The 23,086-nt window shown below is 40.6% G+C and overlaps 1 protein-coding gene across 1 annotated transcript in view; it reads right to left on the bottom strand.

Annotated features, from left to right (window-relative positions):
* The window catches only part of PKD2 (polycystin 2, transient receptor potential cation channel), a 70,755-nt gene that overhangs the window by 27,544 nt on the left and 20,125 nt on the right, over positions 1-23,086 (bottom strand). Inside the window, exons 3-6 of the mRNA XM_032143097.2 lie at positions 13,747-13,880; positions 11,550-11,800; positions 6,523-6,747; positions 3,070-3,298 (exon numbers count right to left, since the gene is read on the bottom strand). Coding sequence (XP_031998988.1) covers positions 3,070-3,298; positions 6,523-6,747; positions 11,550-11,800; positions 13,747-13,880 — 839 coding nt within the window. The remainder of the gene's footprint in view (positions 1-3,069; positions 3,299-6,522; positions 6,748-11,549; positions 11,801-13,746; positions 13,881-23,086) is intronic.

The raw sequence follows: 23,086 nt of genomic DNA on the forward strand, positions 1-23,086 counted from the left end.
GTCAATAAATTATTTGAGTTTAAATTCCTTAATAGTCTTCTTTTTTTCAAGCAATTCTGCTAGTTTTGAAAGACTATTGCTCAGGACAAATGGCTGACTGATGCAGCCTGTGTACTTCAGAACATATGTTGGGGAAACGAGGAAAATAACGAAAATTTCAAAGTGATTTCAAGATGTGATTATATTTATATTTAGAATATAACTTCTTTTCAGGTTTTGGGTAAGCATAAGCAAATTTTGGCTAGATAAAACAAAAAGTGTTGGCTCTTTCCATTGGTTTGAAGGTCCAGTGGAGCACAGGGTGTGTTTTGTGGGTGAGCAGAAAGCATGTCCTCACTTCTACACTTGGTCAGCAAATGTTTCAAAGGACAAGTGGGATTCCAGTAGCCCTTCCTTGCTCTTTATAAACAAAAAGCACACTGTCTGAATTGTTGCCTGGCAGTATTAAGCGTTGTTTAAAAAAAAAAATTGAAAAGCACAGTGAAGCAAATTGTCAAAGAAATACTTGCAAAATGCTGTGGCTGTTGAGCCAAAGAGACAATTTCCATGATATCATCGCCTTTTTTCCTATTGGTCGCCAAACGGGTGCAAGGCAATTCACTGGGCTATGGGAAAAAAATGTTACAACTTCTAGGTAGGTGGTAAGAAAGTGTTGGAATTCTATTTGTATTAACTTTTATCCCAATCTTTAAAATTCTATGTATGTGTATGTTTTACGGATGTACCTGTTACACCAAAGTAGGCACACAATTTACAAATAAAGATAATACATTAGGGTGTGTAGTCAAAGCTTTCACTGATAGGTTGTGTATGATCAAAAAGGGTGAATACCACTGACTAGTCTTTTGTTGATATTGAGTTCTTTAGTTAAAAAATAAAAAGGAAGTCTGTTCTTAATTAGCATATCACACTTACCTTTTTGCCATTATTTCAATGGCCTAAACATAAATAAATCCATAAAAGCCAAGAGGCAGGGTTTGCATCCTTATAGTTCCAAACAATAATAGTGTTCTGGAATAATTGTCAACGTATATGGCCTGCACTCTGCCATCAATCCGAACAGAAATATTCTGAAAAATTATTTCCAGTATTACTGTCTCTCCTGTTTCCTTAAATGCTAAAATTCTTGTGTAACTCTGTTCATTATTAATACATTGAGAATTTGGGGATCAAGGGTTTACCTTGATTTGTGTGATGTTACATGGCCATCATAAAAGACGGATGCACTTCTAACTGCATCATGGTCTGATGGGGTCAACACCATCTATTCTACAGGAATTTTTACTATAAATAAAAACTCTTTCTAAAGTGCACATATCCATGGCTTGAGAGGCAGTGGCAGAGTAGTGAAGAGGGTTAGTATGCAGAAGAAATGAGCTTCTGTACCATGAAAAGCACCTGGAAATGCCTAACACTGTAGCTTCTAAAGTGTTAGCCATTATTATTATTACTATTACAATTATTATTGCTGCTAATATAGTTATTGCCATGCAATATATGGCCATGTAGTTTTTTTTCATGCTTTAAGTGTTCTTTCACTCACTATGAATAATATATTTTCCATATTTTATCAACTATTAATAATTCTAGTGGGGAACAGTTTAATAATGACTTGATCTAAATGCTTCGCAAAGGCCAAATGAATTTTTAGGAGTGGGATGAGGGAAAGAATAATTCTCATGAGGAGGGCTAACAGAAGAGAGAATGCTAATAGGGTAGTGCATCATTTACTGAGATTTCAGAAGGTAATGGCTATCATAGGACAGTGGGAAGGAAAGACATAAATAATACATGGTACACCTATGCCAAGCAAAGCTTGTAAGCATCTAATAATTAAGCATGTTGTTATATGCTTAAATGTACAATTGGACTTAGCGAAAGGTTACCTGTTATTGCTGAAGGGAGAAAAGCTTGTAAAAATTCTTTTATACACTGAAGCCACAGGAAGGAAGTGACTGATGCTTAATTAAGTGATAAGGATGAAGGGAAAACATCTTGAAAACAATCTTAGAAGTTATAATAGAGTCAAGGGCAGACACAGAATTTACATGGTGTCATGGTCTCGATTATGACTCTGCCATTGATTTATTTTTTATTTTTATTTTTCAGAGATGGGGTCTCACTACGTTGCCCAGGCTGGTATCAAACTCTGGACCTCAAGTGATCCTCACACCTCAGTTCCCTAAAGTGCTGGGATTATAGGTATGAGCCACCCTGCATGGCCTGCCTTTGATTTCTTGTACCTCATACAGAAAACTTTGATGAATATAACTTACATTTTGTACTCTGTAGACTATTTGTAGAAAATTTTAAACTGCAGGAAGTTTTCTCTGCCACCCAAAATATTTTCTGGATGATTTTTCTTTTTTCTTTTCTTTTCGAGGCAAGGTCTCATTCTGTTACTCAGGCTGCAGTGCAGTGGTGCATTTATAGCTCACTGCAGCCTCAACCTCCTGGGCTCAAATCATCCTCCCACTTCGGCCTCTGGAATAGCTGAGACTACAGGTGTGTGCCACCATGACTGACTAATTAATTTTTTTTTTTTTTTTTGTAAAGACAGGGTCTCACTATGTTACCCTGGCTGGTCTTGAACTCTGGGGCTTAAGTGATCCTCCTGCCTTGGCCTCCCAAAGTGCTGGGATTACAGGCATGAGCTACCACACCTGGCCGACAAGTTTTTCTTGCTGTAACTTTACATATGTGCAGGAAAATATAAATTGATTTTTACCACAAGTTGAAGAAAAATATCATTAGTGAAAAAAACGAAGAAAAAAAACCTGTTTTCTCCTCCACATCTCATATGGCATACTAAAGCCAAATATGAATTACTGAGATATTCTTGTTATTAGCGTGGCTGAGAGCATACTGTAAATACCTCTCCACTTCATACCCAGAAAAGTTACTCACGCAAAATGAGAAAATAATTAGTAACAGAAGTTGATATAATTGAAGGGGACTTTTAGATTCTTTTTTGGGAATATCAAGATCCACAATGCTGAGGAGATCGAAGACTCTAGTTAACATGCTTGTAGAACAGAATAGGACATTTGGTGTTGTTCTCAAACCTACCACAACGATCACAACATCCAGACAATTCCAGAAACTCCTGAAATAGTGTAGTTTGTGAATGCGAATTTCCAGTATCTCTTCCACCACATAGTAAAGGATAAAGAAACAAAAGATAATCTCACAGGCTGCCAGGAAGAAATCAAAAGTTGTGACATATCGGATCAGCTTTAAAGGCTGAAATTGCCAAGATGGAATCACACCGCCTGTTGCTGGGAATTCAACCAATAACCTGCACGTAAATAAGAACAATTAAAACAATAACAACAACAACAACACATGAATATAGCCAGGAACGGATGTCCATCTATTCTGTTCGTGCGTTACAAGGTAATGAAACTGCTACCACGAGTCCCCCCCCAAACTAATGGCAAAACATTTTTATCATAGCTAATAATTCCATACTTGTAGAATTTTGTGCCATCAAAGGAATAAGACTTCCTGAGGTCTTTCAGTCCCAAAGGAGTACTTCCTGCTCAGTCTTCCCTATACTTTTCTATATTTACGCTGCTCAACATGCCATATACTTTTAATGTAAAAGTAAATCAACACACAAACTTTTCTAGGACTTCTGTTATTATTTTTTTAAGAGATAGGGACTCGCTTTGTTGCTCAGGCTGGAGTGCAGTGTTGAAATCATAGCTGCCTCAAATTCCAGGGCTCAAGGGATTCTCCTGCCTTAGCCTCCTGAGTAGCTGGGACTGTAAGTGTGCAGCACCATGCCCAATTAATTTTTTTTTTTTTTTTTTTGGCAGAGACTGAGTCTTGTCCTTTTGCCCAGGTTGGTCTCAAACTCCTGGGCTCAAATCATCCTCCTGCCTGGGCCTTTCAAAGTGCTAGAATTACAGGAGTGAGCCACCGTGCCTGGCCCTAGGACTTCTATTAATTCAAATCCTTCTACTAGGCAACATGAAGAATATAAAGAAATATAAGTCATCCACTCAAAACGTGTCATCTGGTTGAGAAGCAGGATATATTTTGTCCATATGTAAAGATAGGAACTGAGTCTCTCATTCATTCATTAGGTAACACCTAAATAGCATCAAACAGTTTGTCCTCCAGGGTAGTTTTCTCTCTTCTTCCCAGAGCCTTATAGTTAATAGGTGGGTACTCAATAGATATCTGATTGTCTAAAACATATACTGTTTTACATCCATACTGACGGCTCTGATCTTTAGTGCTTTACCATAACTGGACTGAGGGTTTTTTTCTTGTCAAATGCCCATTTTGTAGGTGTCCCACTGAGAAAGTTGGGTGATTCAGTTAATGATACAGACTCCTTATCCAACTAGAAATAGAATCTCTAGCTGCTTCATTTTGAGAGATTTAAAAGCCCTTTAGTCAGCTACTAGCCCTCATTATCTCTGCTATTACAGGACAGGTCGCTGCACCTGGAACCTGAGCATCCAGGACACATGCATGAGCAATAATCAAGTAAAAACAGGACTATGGTAAATCAGAACTGGTCAGAGAAGTGTGAAAATCTTCCTTCCTTTTCATTGTCAGTTCTCCTGTTCTTTCCTTCCTATTTGATGTGTTGGAGAGTAGGGGTGAGAACCAAAAACTCAGGAGAGCAACTCTGAAGCCAAGAGCCTTGTATGTGACAGCTTCACTGGGAACTCAAAAGGGAAGGAAGTGGCCTCCAAGTGTCAAGTCATTTCTCTGGCCCGTTCTGGCCCTGCAGTAGTTAACCACCTCCAGAAACTTAGAAAAACAGTATAGAGAAATGAAGCAGTTGTCTTAACAATGTTCATCCTTAAAGTAAGGGAGGAAGCAAAAGAAATACTCAAGACCTTCTGTAAATAGAATTTACTAAAATACCAGAGTTGTCTCTCTGTTTTTATTCTCTTCCTTTTTATTCTTTTCTTTTCATCTGCACTGGAATAATTAGGAAAAACTCAACAATTAACTGCAATAGATTTTCATTCATTTCTAGTGATAACTACTACTGGACTACTGGTTGAGTATTTCTTTTCTTTCTTTCTTTTTTTTTTCTTTTCTTTCTTTCTTTTTTTTTTGGCCACTGTGAGCAAGGACAGCTTGAGTGTTTCTAATCTGAAAATCTGAAATATAAAATGCTTCAAAATCCCAAACTTTCTGAACACCGCCATGACAGCACAAGTGGAAAATTCCACACCTGACTTCACGTGACAGGTCATTGTCAACATGCAGGCACACAACAGTTTATTCAACATCCCGAAGGGAAAAATAAAATTTCCTTCAGGCTATGTGCATTAGGTTTCATTTACGAAACATAAATGAATTTTGTGTTTAGACCTGGGTCCCATCCCCAAGATATCTCATTATATATATCCAGACATTCCAAAACCTGAAAAATTTCTTAAATCTCAAACATTCTGGTCTTAAGCATTTTGGATAAGGGATAACCTATAACTGATTTAATGTGGTATTGTTTTCTGCAAATGTTGTTAAATACAAGGACTGGGACAATCCAACAAGCCACGTAAAGCAGAACTGAATTTAACCTCAAGAATGATGACAAAGACTATTATAAGAATAAACCATTCTTATCTTGTGTGTAAATATACATGCAATAATCCATGTTAGTGATGTTTGGGTGTTGCTGACATGCTCACCAGGAAGATTAAAGTGGGTGAACTCTGACTCCCTCTTGCTCTGCTTTTTCTTTCTTTTTAATAGTACCTATTACCTTCTAATATACTATATTATTTATTTGTATTGTTTATTGTTTAATGTTTATTCTCTAGTCTCCTCCTGGTTGGATGCAAGCTCTGCAAAGGTGGGGATCTTTATTTTGTTTGCTGACATGTCCCAAGAGCCAAGAACAATGCCTAGCCCATATTAAGTGTCCAATAAATGTTTGCTGAATAAATGAATGAAGAAGAGTCCCAGACAAGCCAGTGGAATCTTTGTCATTTTCATTACTATCTCCCAGAGGGGTCATCATGGCAACATCCCAGGATATGTGGAAGGAACTTTATGTGCCTTTGGTAGCCCTGAGCACGAGCAGGTAACCTGGGTATCCTACTGAGCATCCTACAAGCACTCCAATTACTGTGCTTGTGTGCTAATAGCAGAGGCTCATCTGAGAGTGAGGAACTCCAGGAAATGAGTCAAGATTTGATGGCTGGGGGAGTTGGTGATGGAACATGTGGCACTGACCATCCTTATAATAGGTAAGGACAGGTGTTAGAAAAACACAATACTTTTTTCTGGAAAGGTTCCAGCATTGAGATGAACTTGGACCACAATTAAGGTTCTTTCCAACTCATAATATTCTAGGATCCCAACTCCCTTCCTTAAATATCCTTTATTTCAGTAAGCCTTCAGTTTTTACCCCTCCCTTGCTATCCGTCTGGGTCCTTGGCATCCTCATGTAGCTAACTGCAGGTAAAGGTTTTTCTGGCTAACCCCAGAATAGGATGTATGTACAACTACACAGAAATAGGAGGGATGCATGTCCTCAGTACACACCTGACCACACAGAACAGGTTAATGTTGGCGTTGTACACTGAGAAGTCAATAAAAGTTGCCCTGGTTCCTCGGTCCAGCCAGACATTTTTCTTGAGGCTAGCAACTTGTGCAGCTGTTTCCTCTCTTGTTCTTGACAAATCCAGGTAATAGCCAGCTCCACTATAAGTTGCAATGATTCCCCAGTGGCTACTACCATTCAAGTCTTTTTCACTTGTGTAGATCCAACTGATTAAAAACAAAACCAAAAAACAAACAGTTACAATCAGTGGAACACTTGAGGCAATTACAAGGACAGCTGGTTCCTTGTAAAATAAAATATGTATTAAGGCCTATCAAGCTGGGTAATGTGTCTGACCTAGTAGTTCATAAGTGTTTTCTTGGTTAATTCTCATACTGTTATTAGCCTCACTTTAGGAATGAGGGCCCTGAGGCTTAGTGAGGTCAATGTAGTCCCAAAGCTTTTGAGGGCAGACTCGGGAACCAATGTGAGGGCTGTCTGTCCCTAGAGCCTCTGCTCTGCTCCAGAGCCTCTGCTCAGTTTATACGGCTGCCTTCTCTGGGTAACTGTGCTCAGGGACTAGATGACTTGAGGTCCCCAGAGAAAATTACAGCCAAAAGAGGGACAAGTTCATCAAGTGGCATTGTCAGCATTTGGGAATTTCATCCACAAATATTCAGAGGCTCTCTTAGAAAACAGATGCTTCTTTGGCACTAATGGGGATATAAAGGTCCTTTCCCTCCCAAATTTATAACAAGTAGGGAAATGAGTTATAATTAAACAAGTAAAATACAAGGTGGATAATAATAAGAAGCAAAAGAGTAAAGAAATTAGGCTGGCAGATCAGAGGAAAGCTGTCCTTATTTGGGGATCTGGCAATGGAGGGATGGATTAGAAAAGGCTTTAGGAAGAAGCTGTGTTGGACCTGAGCCATGAAAGGTGAGTAGGATCTGGACTTGCACAGGTGAATGGTGATATGGTTTGGCTGTGTCCCCAACCAAACTCATCTTGAATCGTAACTCCCACAATTCCCATGTTTCGTTGGAGAAACCTGGTAGGAGGTAATGGAATCATGGGGGCAAGTCTTTCCCATGCTGGTCTCATGATAGTGAGTCAGTCTCACGAGATCTGATGGTTTTATAAGGGGGATTTTCCCTGCACAAGCTCTCTCTCTTTGCCTGCTGCCATCCATGTAAGATATGACTTGCTCCTCACCTTCCACCATGATTGTGAGGCCTCCCCAGCCATGTGGAACTGTAAGTCCATTAAACCTCTTTCTTTGGTAAATTGCCCAGTCTCAAGTATGTCTTTATCAGCATTGTGAGAACAGACTAATACAAATGGGAAGGGCATTTTCAACCGTGAGCCATTGGTCAAGCGAAGAAGTAACTAGTTCAGTTTGGCTCCCATAAGATAAAGAATGGTAGATTGAAAGGTGGTCTGTGGTCAGCTTGTGAAGGGCAAACATGAAGGAGTCTGTGAAGGGAAAGTTCTAAGAGGCACAGAGCAGGGCTGGTCTGGTGGCAGCAGGGAAGACTGGAGTGGGGAGGAACAAAAGGCTCATGTGCAGAAAAGGGTTAACACAGCAGGCCTGAGATGGCCTTTCTTTAGGAAGGCCTGTTTGCAAGGATGGACTTTGGCTGGCATCTGGGAACTTGACTGATAAACAGCTCCTGCACTAGTATACAACTTTCCCTGACCGGTAAGAGAGGCTTGCTGTGCCTGTGCTATTTGTATAAGCAATGTAGCTTACACTCAACACCTGCTTTCCTTCTGGGAGTCGGGAATTTTGGCACATGCTAGTCATAAACCAGTACCAGTACCCAGTGAACACCCCAGGCACTGAGTCTCTAATTAACCTCTCTGATAGACATTTCACACATGTTGTTACAACTTGTTCCTGGAGAAATTCAGCACAACCTATGTGACCTCACTGGGAGAGGGCTCCTGGAAGCCTACACCAGGTTTTCCCCAGATATTGCCATGTGCCTTTTCTTTTGTATCCTTTCACCACAATAAACCTTAGCTATAAGGATGCCTCTATGCTGAGTCCTTCTAGTGAATCACTGAACCTGGGGGTGGTCTTAGGGACCCCTGACACAGCTCCATTAGCAAAGTCTGCAATAACCAAGAGGTAATGAGGCCTGAACTCACTCAGTGAAGATGGGAAGGGAAAGGAAGGAGTGAGAGTGTCACCACAGTGACTGCCAGCAGAACTTGGTAACTGATTTGGAAGTTGGGGCAAGGAGGAAACATGGCTCAAAAATGACTCCGGAGTCTCTTTCAGGGCAATAGAAAGATGGCAGTGCCATTAACAGAACAAAGACCAGATCCCATAAGAAAACGATGAGTTTAGTTTGGGGCATATTAAATCACAAGAGGTGTGGGACATCCAGGTGGAATAGAGATGTGTCTTGTATCACTCGAATGCAAGCTCTGTGAAGAAAGGGCATTTCTTCTGTTTCCTACTGCTTTGTTTCTCCAGCATCAAGGGCATTGCTAGAAGAGGGGGGACTTCTAGCAATGGGAACATGCCTGGCACATTGTTGAAGAAATGATGAGTCACCAAATAAAGATGTCAGTGGAAGCCATCCGAATGTCATGGGAAAGAGAGTAAAGAAAGAAAAGATGGAGATACGAATATAGAACCTGGGAATAAGAGAAGAGAAGTGAGAGAAAGGGGTTTCAGAGTTAAAAGAATCCAAAGTGTAGAGTTCTTCATGGAAGCCAAAAGAATGAGCGGTCAACACTGCCACTTTCTGCAGACAGGATGAAGGGGATAAAGACTGAGATTTGTTCAGTGGATTTGCTAACTAGAGGTCCCTAGTAGCTTCCTGGTGAGATGTCAAAAGCAAGAACCTAAGCTTTAAGAAGTGAACTGAAGGTAAGGAAATGGAAGTCGCAAATGAAGACTATTCTTCCAAGAAGTTTGGAGTTGAAGGGAAGAAGAAATGGGAGTGACTTGAGAACGCAGGAGAATAAAGGGATGGTTTAGATATGACAGGGAAGGTGCCCTTTGGCAATCCACCCTGGAGTAGAAATCACTCATTCATACATGCATCCAACACATATTTATTAGTATCTTTACATATGAGGCACTGTTCAAGGCTTTGAGAATATAGCAGTTAACAAAATAGAATCCCTGCCCTCAGGAAGCTTGAGTACTGAAGCTTGAGTACTTGAGTTAACAAAATAGAATCCCTGCCCTCGGGAAGCTTGCTCCCTGCCCTCAGGAGCTGAGAGCATCAAGAAGCCACCCTAACGACGTAATTAATATGGAGGAGGAATTAATATGGAAGAGGTTTAGTAGATGAAACATGGGTTTTGGAGTCAGGCTGCTTAAATCTTGGCTCAGTCCCATTTGTTAGCTGTGACACTTTGGGCAAGTGAGCCTCAGATTTTTCATCTATAAAATGGAGATGATACCCATTTTAGAGTTGTTTTGTGAAGGCAGATGAGATAATGCGTGAAATAACTTCTTAAATAATGTCTGGCACAGAGCAGTGGCTGTGTAAATTTATCTTATTAGTGACGTGAGATAAAAAAATATTGGAAAGGGTACCACAGATGAAGGCATGCTTATGCTTTGCGGGAACTACAAAAAGGCACATTAAAAAGCAAAATAAAGCTAGGCATGGTGGCATATTCTTATAGTCCCAGCTACTTGGGAGGCTGAGGCTGGAGGACTGCTTGAGCCCAGGAGTTTGAGGCTAGCCCGGGCAACATCGAAAGACTCCATCTGTAATAATTTTTTTTTTAAAGAAAGTGAAATCACTATCATAACTTGGATGATAATGTCTTTTGAGACTATTTAGTCCCTTTGTTCTAAAGCTCTGGATTTTTACTAAATTTGTTTTTTTTTTTTTTTGAGGTGGAGTCTTGCTCTGTTGCCCAGGCTGGAGTGCAGTGATGAGACCTCGGCTCACTGCAACCTCCACCATTCGGGCTCAAGCAATTCTCCTGCCGCAGCCTCCCAAGTAGCTGTGACTATAGGCACATGTCACCACACCCAGCTGATTTTTGTATTTTTAGTACAGTCAGGGTTTCACCATGTTGGCTAGGCTGACTCCTGACCTCAAGTGATCCATCCACCTTGGCCTTCCAAAGTGCTGGGATTACAGGAATGAGAAACTGTGCCCAACCTGGATTTTTACTAAATTTGTTTCTTATGGGTTCTGGTATTAAATAGAGTATACACTGGATGGTACAAGAAGAATATACTAATTGAAAAGGTGACTGACCATTGTATAGTAACAAATGTGGATTCTGGGCAACTCAGTTTCCAAGAAAAGAACCTAGATGAACCGACAGAATTAGCTGAGCAAAGCTTAGAAGATGACTCTGACCAGTGACGTACCCAGGGACAGCAACCGCAAAGGCCCACCCTGAAATAGCCTTGGAAGCCTTCTCGTTTCTTTATAATAACTACAATACTTCTAAAATAGTAAGTGCCCTCCCTTAATACACAACATGTTTGAAGTAGGGGTACCAAAGTGTACAAAAAGCCCCTGTAAATATGCATGTGTACAAATATATACCTAAAATCTCAAACATTTGAATAAAATGGGCTTTAAACCTAATAAAAAATTGCCTCACAAGCTTACACATTAAATAACTCCATTCTGAACAAAAACCTGTTTGCAAGACCTATAAAAAAAGAGTTCCTGCACCAGAAAACTTGCTGTTAAATAACTTAGTGGATGACGTTACTGGACCTATAAAAACAGGGCCCAGGGCATCTTAAATGAAATTTTCAAAGGCTCAGATAATTAATTTTTTGGGGGGGTCATATGGTCAACGATTTAGTCTTCTGAAAAATACGCATGTAGAAACTAAAAGAAGGCTAAAAAGTAGTGAAAACTTGAGAAGTCAAAGGTCAAGTTGGCCAAGGTTTAAATATAAGCACTGAAGAGTCACTGAACTTATTTTTGCCTTGGTGAAGGTGTCAGGGAATGAATGAATGAATGGTGGGAGGTCAGAGAATAAATGAGTGAATATCACCAAGTGGCAATGAGTCACAGACACTTACGCAGTTCCATTTCGGGGCCCGAAGGGAGCCCTATCTTCACTACTGACAGAGTAGACATCATAGCACTCTTTAATTTCATCTCTCAAGTCCTGGGGGATAGAGCAGGATCCGTTTCTGACTCGGAGTTGCCGTATTCGTGGAACCCCTAACAGCAGGTTCTCATAGAAGATGAAACTTCGGTTGTCAGCTTCAGTCTGGTTGCTGGGCTGCATCTTCCAGTACAGCCCATCCAATAAGGAGCCTTCTGTGAACTAAAAGCAAAGGAAACATCTTTGAAAAAGTTCCAAGCTCAGCCGCTGTCTTGTCCCTGCCTGGAACGTTTGCATAACCAAGCATTTGGCAACTCTATGAAAATAGTAGAGTGATAAGAATGAGTTTTGTTGTCAGAGAGATTTGGGATAGCATCTTGCCCCATCACTTGTTAGCTATGAGGCCTTGAGCAGGGTCCTCTGAACCAAGGTTCCGGCATCTGGAAAACCCATCTTTTACATAGTTACTGCACCTGGCACAGAGTGGGTACTTAATACGTGGCAGCTCTGATTTGCGTAGTTACTGCACCTGGCACAGAGTGGGTACTTAATACTTGGCAGCTCTGATTTTTGTTCTTAGACTAAAGGTGAGGTCATGATGAACTCCACTTTCCCTTATTAAAATAATGTCCTACATAATCATGGTTCTAAACTTTGTTTAGAGAAAAGGCTACAGTTTTGATTACCAGCCTGGCATCTGATAGACCTTTCACCTGTCTGGACTATTTTGCTGTATGGTGAACTCTCCAATTCCTCCTCATCCCTTTAGAGATTGGCATTTATCATCATGGAATGTGTATACAAAAGTCTCTTGTTAGTTTGTACAACTAGCTATGCCTGTAGGGAAGACAGATCTATTTCTCAGTGTGCTATCCTTGTCAGATCAACAGAGATAGACTGATTTGCCCTACTCAGATGGTAAAAGATTCATATTATACAAGTGTGGTTTTGGATGCCAAGTACTTTTATATATGAATAGGTTCCTGTGACCCAGTTGTCTCTATCCTTAAAATCAACAGCTCTGACCCCAGGGTTTAGTAAGAATTTTAGAAACTATCTCCCCAAGGAGAAATAATAATTTCCTTTTCAATTTCCCTTCCAATTTTCTTAGATTCCAAGCCTCATATCCCTCGGATCAGTTTAATATTTTTCCTGTGGTATCACTCATTGCTATACTACTATGTTGGAATTTGTGACAATTTGGGAAGGGGTTGGATTGGGTTGAACTTCACAACAGCAGACCTTTTTTGTTTGTTTTTGGGTTTTTTTTTTTTTTGGATTTTGTTGAGAAAGGGTCTCACTCTCTTGCCCCGGCTGGAATGCAGTAGCATGTTCATGGCTGACTGCAGCCTCGACCTCAAGCAACGCTCAAGTGATTCTCCCACCTCAGCCTCCTGCGTAGCTGGGACTACAAGTGTGTCCACCACACCCTGCTAATTCTTTAATTTTTTTGGAGAGACAAAGTCTTACTATGCTGTGCCCAGGCTGGTTTTGAAATCCTGGGCTAAAGCAATCCTCCTGCCTTGGCCTCCCAAAATGCTGGGATTACAGGCATGAGCCACCAAGCCCCACCAATGGCAGACCTTTGAAAGAATATGCTTACTTTGTATCAAGCACTGTTCTGAGAGCTGGGGATACATGCCATCATCAACAAAGAGACAAAACACAAAAGGCGAAGCAAGACAGAAGAACCACACTGCCTTTCATTGGCCTTACATTCTAGGAGATTCTCAATAAATATTTATTGAATCTTGACTTATGGAATGAATTACAAACTAGGATGAAGAAGTAGCTGTCCGGCTAGAAAAAAATCAATTTTTCTTGTTCCCTAGCCACGTGACCATAGGCATTTAAGCATCCTGAATCTCATTTTCCTCATTAACAAACTAGGGCATACTCTTAGTACTTACCTTATAGAGTTACTATAGAAATTAAACGAGGTAAGGTATGAAACACTCAGCACAGTGCAAGGCACAGGCAAAGTTCTCCATGTTCGTTTACCCCTCTTTGAGAGTAGGAACAGTAACTTCTAACAACTCACCATAACTTATGTCTCACACAGTGTTAAATGCAAAGCAGGTCCTGTCGATACTCATGCATTGAAATGATGAAGCCAAATGAACAATTTTCTGTGATAAAGAGGTACTTTCAAAGTTATTTGCAAATACCTTCCAGAAGTCTTCCATGGAAGACAGAGTTTTAAAGTTAGTCTTCTCCATTTTGGACACGGGGGTGTCTAGGAAGAGCTGTGACATCATCCGGGTGTAGTAGTACACATTGGAGCTCATCATGCCGTAGGTCACTGGAACACAGAAAGATCCAAATGAACACCCCAAGGGAACCAGCACACATTCACACACCAGCAGCCTTCATGAAGGGATTGTTCCTGTGGATAAACATTTTGGACAAATATCCACACAAGGTCTTCTCTCACCCTTGCCTTCCTTTCCTCTGTCATTCTTCTAGGATATCTCCCTATATCTCTGGCTTATAAAAGAAATATGTAATATTAATATTGGCTTATGTGAAACAAAATTGGCTTACTATTGAGTATCAATGTAAGATCAGGAACGTTTACTTGACATTTAGGACTACCAACATGCCTACTCGATTTCACCTTCCACACCTCTCGGCTCAGATCCTCCATGCCAGTGAGGCTGATCTGCACAGGCCCCAACATAGCTATGCTGGGCTCCCCACCCTCCTGCTGTGCACACCACCTACTCTCCCTGCAATAGCATGGGCAAGCCATTGTTTGTTTCCTCCAGATCAATTCTTCATTCTTCTCTGCCCTGTTCTGTACCCTGAGGCTAAACTTTATGAACTGTACCACCTGGAATCCTTTGCCCTTTGGGGATACCAAGGTCAGAGTTTGTTCCCCCACCCCTATTCTCCATTCCCTCACCACCTGGATGCAATTTGGCAGTGGAGACTCTAATCTTGGCCATGGCTGCTGAGGGAATCCCTTTGCTCACAACCACACTAGGTTCACATTGTGCCACTCCCTTCCCCAATCCCCTAAAGCCTGGAGGTAGTAACTTTTTGAGTGCATCACTTCCCCTTGTTGGTTCTCTCAACCCCACCACATCTCTGTAAATAGTCCCTTCATTAAACTTCCCTTAATCACCACTTGAGTTCATCATCTCCTTCTTCTAGGATACTGATTGACGCAGACATATCTGCTTCCCACCTACCAATCAAATCTTGAATGGAATTCTATAACTCAAACTACAACCTTGCCATGGACATTTACTGATTATATTGAATGGTCTTGGAAGGAGGCGGGAAGATCCTTTACAAGCTTAGTAGACCAAAGGAGATCAGGGTCTGATTCCTGGCCATGCTCCTTACTTGCTATGTGACCTGTGCAAGTTGCTTAAACTTTCTGAGCTTCAGTTTCCTCTTCAGTAAGATGGAGATAACCAACTATCCCATGGATTTTTTGGTGCCTAAATAAAAATAATAACTAAAATTTACCTAGTACAGTGGCTGACACTTAACAAATGTTCAATAATGGTGGCTCTTCCTCCTTACTTGGATTGCTATAATGCATTTATTATAAATTTCATCACTTTACCAAGTACTGTCTCATTCTGGACTTTAATGGTTGCAGGTATAATTCCTATAATTAGTGGATAAAAAGTTTCAAGGGGAAGGAAACATGTTCTATACATTTTTTAAACGACAGTTCTGAATACCCGTGATTAATACTTACCTGAACCTATAATAAATTTCAGGGATCATATTCAAACCTATAGAAATTATTTTGGGATTAAGTACTATTTAGTAAATCTCTCCTTCATGCAGGCCTCTTCCCTCTACTCTTTTTTTTTTTTTTTTTTTTTGAGACGGAGTTTCACTGTTGTTGCCCAGTCTGAAGTGCAACGGAGTGATCTCGGCTCACTGCAACCTCCGCCTCCCAGGTTCAAGTGATTCTCTCACTTCAGCCTCCCAAGTAGCTGGCATTACAGGCATGTGCTACCACGCCCAGCTAATTTTTTATTTTTAGTAGAGACAGGGTTTCACCATGTTGGTCAGGCTGGTCTTCAACTCCAGACCTCAGGTGATACACCCACCTCAGCCTCCCAAAGTGCTGGGATTACAGGTGTGAACCACCACACCTGGCCCCTCTTTCCCTTTCAAGCATCATAGGAAATTAAGATTTAAGGAGAAGGGTAGGTAATAATGATCCAAACACAAGTGTGTTTGGGAGTTCATCTCAAGCAATCAATTACACAGTAAATACACATAATACACACAACTTGTATACTGTATCTAGAGATGTATGAATAATTTCCAGGCCCCCTGGTTTGGCTCCCTCACCTGTCATCTTATAACCTAATGTAATTAAGACAAGAGCAGTCCTCTTCAGGTGTTATATGACTTACTACCTCTCAGAACTGTCTTGGGGCAGAGTTAAGAGTTTAGAATTCTAATCCATTCATATTTATGGAACAAGGTATTGGGCATGAAGATGAACAAAACGTGATCTCTGCACTCAAGAAGAGGAGTTCACAGTGTCCCCAGGGAGAGTGCTGCCTAGCCAACTCCCACAAAGGATGCAAAGGATGGACATGAGTACACTGTCCTCTGCAAAGGCCGTCTGTAAGTCTATAGCCAATCGAGGACAGAAAGAAACATGACACAAAAGCAAGCAGTGAAGCCTGCTCAGAGCCAACCAAATGACTAAGTTGATTATTTTCAATTAACTTGGAATTGGAATGTACTTTGGATTGACTGATTAATATAGACTGTTGTGGAGTTTTTAACCTGTGGGTTTACTGTGGTTGTTGCTGTTAAAAAGGAATTTTAATAAATTATTTATATATTTTTATTTATAAATATGGTACAACTATATATAAGTATGTAAATTGAAAATTTATCTCTTTATTTTCCTAGAGCACTCATAATCCAGTATTGATTTTTGCTTTTGAAATTCTCAAGATCTGTATTGGCTTTAATAGCTTCACCAAGGGCAAGCAACAGATTCCCTTGGTTATGTAGCACCATCTGCTGGACAGACAGGTAAATAATGCCTTCCAGCTTTGAAGGGATGATTATTGTAACTTTTTTTTTTTTTTTTTGAGATAAGGTCTGGCTCTATGGCCAAGGCTGGAGTGCAGTGGCACCATTTCAGCTCACTGCAGCCTCAATCTCATGGGCTCAAGTGATCCTCCCACCTCAGCTTCCCCAGTACCTGGGACTACAAGCATGCATCACCATGGCCAGCTAATATTTAAATTTTCTGTAGAGACGGGGTTTCGCCATGCTGCCCAGGCTGGTCTCAAACTTGTTAGCTCAAGTGATCCTCCCTGCTCGGCCTCCCAAAGTGCTGGGATTATGGTCGTGAGCCACCGAGCCCAGCCTGTAACAGATATTTAATCAGCAAACGTTAACTCAGTCCTTCTCCTGTGCCAGGTCCCAGGAAAGTCCATGGCACACCTGAATGACAGCTCTACAAACTCTGGTGGTCAGCTACACCATGAGCCCATGCAGGTGGCAGCTAAAAGACCCCTGAATTTGGAGTCATAATGATTTGGTTATGAGTTTCAGCTTGCCTCCATCCTGAACATCTGCCTCTGTTCATGATTGTGGGTCTTGCATCTTGAGATCTTGGACAACTATTTAACTCTTCTAAGCCTGATTTTGGAATCTAGATAATGAGAATAATACCAAGGGTTTTTGTAAAGCTCAAATGGAGAAATATATGTGAAGACATCTTCACACTGTAAAATGCAATGGAAACATAAAACTGTTAACATCACTTCTCCATTAAGTCCCTGAAAGGAAACTGGAGAAAGCCCACTTGGAAGGTAGCATTCACTCTCTAAATGAAATGAATTGTGAAGAAAAATTTACTGCATGAAATAGATAACCTTAAATGAGGACCAGAAAGGAGACAAGAGTATTAAAAAACATATAAAGGACACATACATCTGTACATATGTACACATCTTTCTTCTGCTATTTAATCCTTGTCTTAACCACTGAATTTCCATTTTCCATAAAATAAACTAGAACAAAATACAGTAAACCACAGTATCGGCCACAGTGCTGGGCTCAAACGATCTGCCCACCTCGGCCTCCCAAAGTGCTGAGATTACAGGTGTGAGCCATCGTGCCTGGCTGATACTGGTGCCTTAACAACCACCAACCTGCCTTAAAAACATGGTCTATCATTTCAAAATAGCAACAAATACTATTTTATTCTTAATAATGTTGAAAAATATAGGTTCAAATATTAAAAACAAATAAAGGGTATTGTAGAATGGTATATATTATATAAATTCCAAATCACTAGGATAAAAAAAGCAAAGAAAAAATTTCCAGTCTAACAAAAGAATATAAATGGAAAATAACAGGAAAACATAAAAGAGAGGAAAATACTAAATAATAGAAATTTGACAAAAAAACGCATGTGAATGGTTTAGACTCTTACTAAATTACAAAGCTTTAAATATTGGTTAAAAAATAAAAATGCATCTTTAGAATTGTTATAAGAAACCCACTCAAAGCTAAAAATAAATGAATGGGAAAATATGTCAGGGACAAAATATTTTTAAAAGGTTTTAAGTGGTATTATAATCCTCTGACAGAGGACATTATAAGGTGAATACTCAGTTTGATAAAAAGGTTATTTTACATTGGTAAATTATACTATACATGATGATTTAACTGTAATGAATTCTTATGTATTGAATAACAGAACGTCAAAATATACAGAGCAATACCTGTTAGTAATAAAATAATTACCAAAACTACAATTACAGTTGGAAACTTGAAACCCTGTATCTTTCAATCTTTGACAGAGAAAGTAGACAAAAATTACCTAGGAATATTAAGGGTTTGAATTAAATATATGACTTGACATAGATATATATATCTGTTAAGAAATTAAATTTTTTCGCTCTCTTAATACCCTTGGGCCAAAGAAGAAATCAGAGCTGCCATAAAAATATAACTGTACTAGATATAAAGACAGTAGAACCAAGATGCCTTGGCCACAGTATTCCAGGTAATCTGCCACAAGATGAAGCCATCACTTTGCACAGGAAAACTAACTGTTTTGCTAGCTGTATATCTTACGGTATCCTAACAGGGATGCAGTGGAAATAAAATACAAACAAACTTTTGAAGGGACTCTATAAATTAAAAGTGCTATACAAGATGATCCTTGACTTATAGTGGAGTTACATCCTGATAAACCCACTGTAAATGGAAAATATCGTAAGTTGAAAATGCATTTAATATACCTAACCTACTGAATGAACAACACAGCTTAGCCTGGCCTACCTTAAACATGTTTAGAATACTTACATTAGGCCAGCTGGGCAAAATCATCTGGCAATACAATACACCGTAGAGTACTGGTCGCTTACCCTCATAATCACATGGCTGACTGGGAGCTGTGGCTCTATCTTTAGAGTATGGTAGCCTGGAAAAAGACCAAAATTCAAAATTGAAAGTATGGTTTCTATAGAATGTGTATCACTTTCACATCACCATGAAGTTGAAAAATCATAAATCGAACCATCATAAGTTGGGGACCATCAGTATATAAATGCAAAGCACTATACCCAAATCAAGGAATTCTTAGGCTTGAACTGATTAAGTGGACATACCACAGGAAATTCTGTGTGTTAGTAAATGAGAAGTGCTAGTGGACAAGAAATGGAAACAGGCCATGTTGTCAACATTTCGTGAGACTCTCCAGGTGTCAGCACTGAGAGGTGCACAGCTGCATCCCATCCCTGTGAGGGCGGTGAACGCATGCGCTGGTCTGGTCTGACAATCCTGTGTGAAGAGGTGGGCCCGAATGGCAGCACAACTTGAAGGAGGGGGCCGGTTCGGGTGGGCACCACTAAGCTTCTCCCTGGATCTGGCCCTTGAGCTGATTTTGAAGGATGAGGAGGAATCAGAATGACAGAAAGGACAGTGTACACTGAGGCTTTTTGAGATCACAAGTGGTTTGATGTGGTTGAAGAACCAGATATTTATAGGGAATGGCAGTTCTGAAGAAGTAAGTAAAGATCGTTTAAGTAAAATGCCAGCCTATTATCTAAAGATTTTAAAGTTTATCTTGACGTTGAGATAGCATGTTAAATGGAAGAGTGATCCCAGCACTTTGGGAGGATGTTGCAGGAGGATCGCTTGAGCCCAGGAGTTCAAGAACATCCTGGGCAGCAAAACGAGACCTCATCTCTACAATAAATAAAATTAGCTGGGTGGTAGGTGCCTGTGGTCCCAACTACATGGGAGGCTGAGGCAGGAGGATCTCTTGAGCCCCCAAACTGCAGTGAGCTGTGTTCATGCCACTGCACTCCAGCCTGGGTGACAGAGACCCTGTCTCAAATAAATACATAGATAAATGGAAGAGTGACTTGTATTAATCTGGTTCCAGAAACAGCAGTGCTTGGAAATTCTAAAAAGCCCAGACACAGGGAGAGTAGCTTCCATCTAATCTGTGGTTCATATTTCAAGGCCTCTTAAAACTTAAAGGAATCTTGTCACTTTCATACTTAAACCATGGGGTGTCCTACTGTAAATCCCTCACCAAGGCCCACCAAAACTACAGGTCTGGCCCCCGGTCACCTTTCCATCTTCATCTGATGATCTGCTCTCCAGGAACTGGCTTCACTTTGCTTCTAAGTGATTCTGGCATGATCTGAGTGTTTTCCTGCCTCAGAGCCTTCATTCATGCAATTCTCTCTTTGTCTGACTCGTTCTCATTCTTGCTTCAGGCTTCAGAGAGGCCTTCCTTGAGGGAAATCCTTTTCCCCAATCATCTCCTTTCATATCACTTATCACATTTAAGGATAGGGCCTAAATCTGTTTTTAATTAAATTACTGACCAACTTAAGGAATGAATAAGTCAGGAAATAGATGATTAGGATTAAAATAGGGACAAGAGCGATATAGGAAAGAAGATTAGAGAGCCTCTGATGAGGCAGAATGGTCACAGAAGACTGGGAAGGGAAAGCATCTAGGATGACACCCAGGGTTCAGGTGAACTAGAGAGCATGGCTGGATAGATGGGTGGGAGATGAGTTCAGGCGGAGGCATGTTACCAATGAGAGAGGCCTGTGAGAGATCCCATTGTAGATGTCCAGCAGAAGCTGGTACTAGGTTCAGAGCTCATGAGTGGGACGTGGGAGTCACTGGCACGCGAGTACTAGTTGAAGCATTATTTGTGGAAAAGATGACCTAAAGAACGTCACAGGCCCAATCAGAGAAGACATTGTGTAAACATGCTTCAGAAAGAAGAAAGCGAAGCAAGTGAACACAGCAAGGAGGAACACAGGAAGAGAGGGAGTTATCAAAGACAAAGAGGGAAGTCCTAGAATGCCAAATGCCACTGGACCAAATGCCAGGAAGAGGCTGAAAAGAGCCATCCCCCGTGACCTTGGTGAGGACTTTTGAGGAGGCAGAAGTGAGACTGCAGAATCAGTAAGAGAGTTTGTGAAATACAGTCACTAAAACCCCCAAATCTTTTAATCCAGGTTTGGTCAACATTTCAAAGAAAATTGTAAGTAATGGTTGTAAAATTGTGAGGAAAATCTTTCAGGGGTAAAGGCTGTTGACACAAGTGCTTTTCAGAATGGTAGTATTGGCTAGTATTATTTTGTTTTAAAAGTGAGAGAAAGATATATAATATTTACATATAGACAATCTTGGATATATGATGGTTCAACTTACTGATTTTTTGACTTTAAAATGGTGCAAAAGTGATAAGCATTCAGTAGAAACTGTACTTAGAATTTTGAATTTTGATCTTTTCCTAGGCTAGTGAAAGGCAGTTTGATGCCCTTGCAATGCTGGGCAGTGGCAGTAAGCTCAGCCACGCAATAGCAAGGGTAAACCACCAATACTGTACGGTGTACTGTGTTGCCAGAATTTTTGGATATTGTGTCTTGTGTTTTCACAACCCATTTTGGTCACATTTAAAGTATATCTATACATCTTCTATTTCTTGTCATTTTAAAATTGAGTTTTTGTCCAGTCAATTTATCAGAAAGGGCGAGGAGCCCTCCAGCCATAGTCGAAGGCTTAATAGTTACTTCTGATGGATTGCAACATGGGATCTTAAGACTGAAACTGTTTGTGGTGAAAAGATATGTGGGGAACTATCAAGACATTTTTCACTGGAAATGGAATTAGCTTGCAGCTGCTGTGAGATTAACTCACTGACCTTTACTTCACTGATCTTGTTATCAAGTCAATCTTAATGGATTCTCTGGCAAATTAGGAAAATTGTATTTAGACTAGCATCCTTGTAAGATTTTTAGAAGTAAAATAAAATATTCCTTTCTTTTTCAGAATACAAGGCAAAGTTTCCTTCTTTCAGAGATAAATAAATAGAAATACATAGATCTCTTCTTAAAAGGGCTCTTCCTGTCCTAGTACATACCATATTGTACTATGATTTTGTTGTTCATTTCTCCATTTTCATTACTTCTTTGGATACTACTGAGTTTAAAGTTAAATACTTTCTGTAGTAGTCCATTTTCATACTGCTATAAAGAACTGTCTGAGAACAGGCAGGAAGAGGTTTAATTGACTCACAGTTCTGAATGGCTGGGGAGACCTCAGGAAACTTACAATCATGGCAGAAGACAAAGGAGAAGCAAGTACCTTCTTCACAAGGCAGTAGGAGAGAGAGGGAGAAGGGGGAAGCCCCAGACACTTACCAAACAACCAGATCTCATGAGAAGTCCCTCACTATCATGCCAACAACATGGGGGAAACTGCCCCCATGATCCAGTCACCTCCCATCCGGTCCCTCCCTTGACATATGGGGATTACAGTTGGAGATGAGATTTGGGTGGAGACACAGAGTCAAACCATATCATTCTACCCTTGGCCCCTCCAAAATCTCATGTCCTTCTCACATTTCAAAACCAAACATGCCTTCCCAACAGTCCCCAAATGTCTTAATTCATTCCAACATTAACTCAAAAGTTCAAGTTCAAAGTCTCATCTGAGACAAGGCAAGTCCCTTCTGTCTGTGAGTCTGTAAAATCAAAAGCAAGTTAGTTACTTCCAAGATACAATGGGGGTACAGGCATTGGGTAAATGTTCCCATTCCAAATGGGAGAAATTGGCCAAAACAAAGGGATCACAGGCCCCATTTGAGCCTGAAACTTGACAGGGCATTCATTAAATCTTAAATCTCCAAAATCTCCTTTGATCCCCTGTCTCACATCCAGGGCATGCTAATGAAAGGGGTGGGCTCCCATGGCCTTGGACAGCTCCACTTCTGTGGCTCTGCAGGGTACAGCCCCTGCAGCTGCTTTCACAGGCTGGCATTGAGTGTCTGCAGCTTTTCTAAGCATGGAGTGCAATCTGTTGGTGGATCTACCATTCTGGAGTCCGGAGGATGGTGGTCTTCTTATCACAGCTCCATGAGGCAGTGCCCCAGTGGGGACTCTGTGTGGGAGCTCCAACCCCACATTTCCCCCGTGCATTGCCCTATTAGAGGTTCTCCACAAGGCTCCACCCCTGCAGTAG

The sequence above is a fragment of the Hylobates moloch genome, unplaced genomic scaffold (assembly GCF_009828535.3).
Source record: "Hylobates moloch isolate HMO894 unplaced genomic scaffold, HMol_V3 SCAFFOLD_2, whole genome shotgun sequence".
Classification (NCBI taxonomy): domain Eukaryota; kingdom Metazoa; phylum Chordata; class Mammalia; order Primates; family Hylobatidae; genus Hylobates; species Hylobates moloch.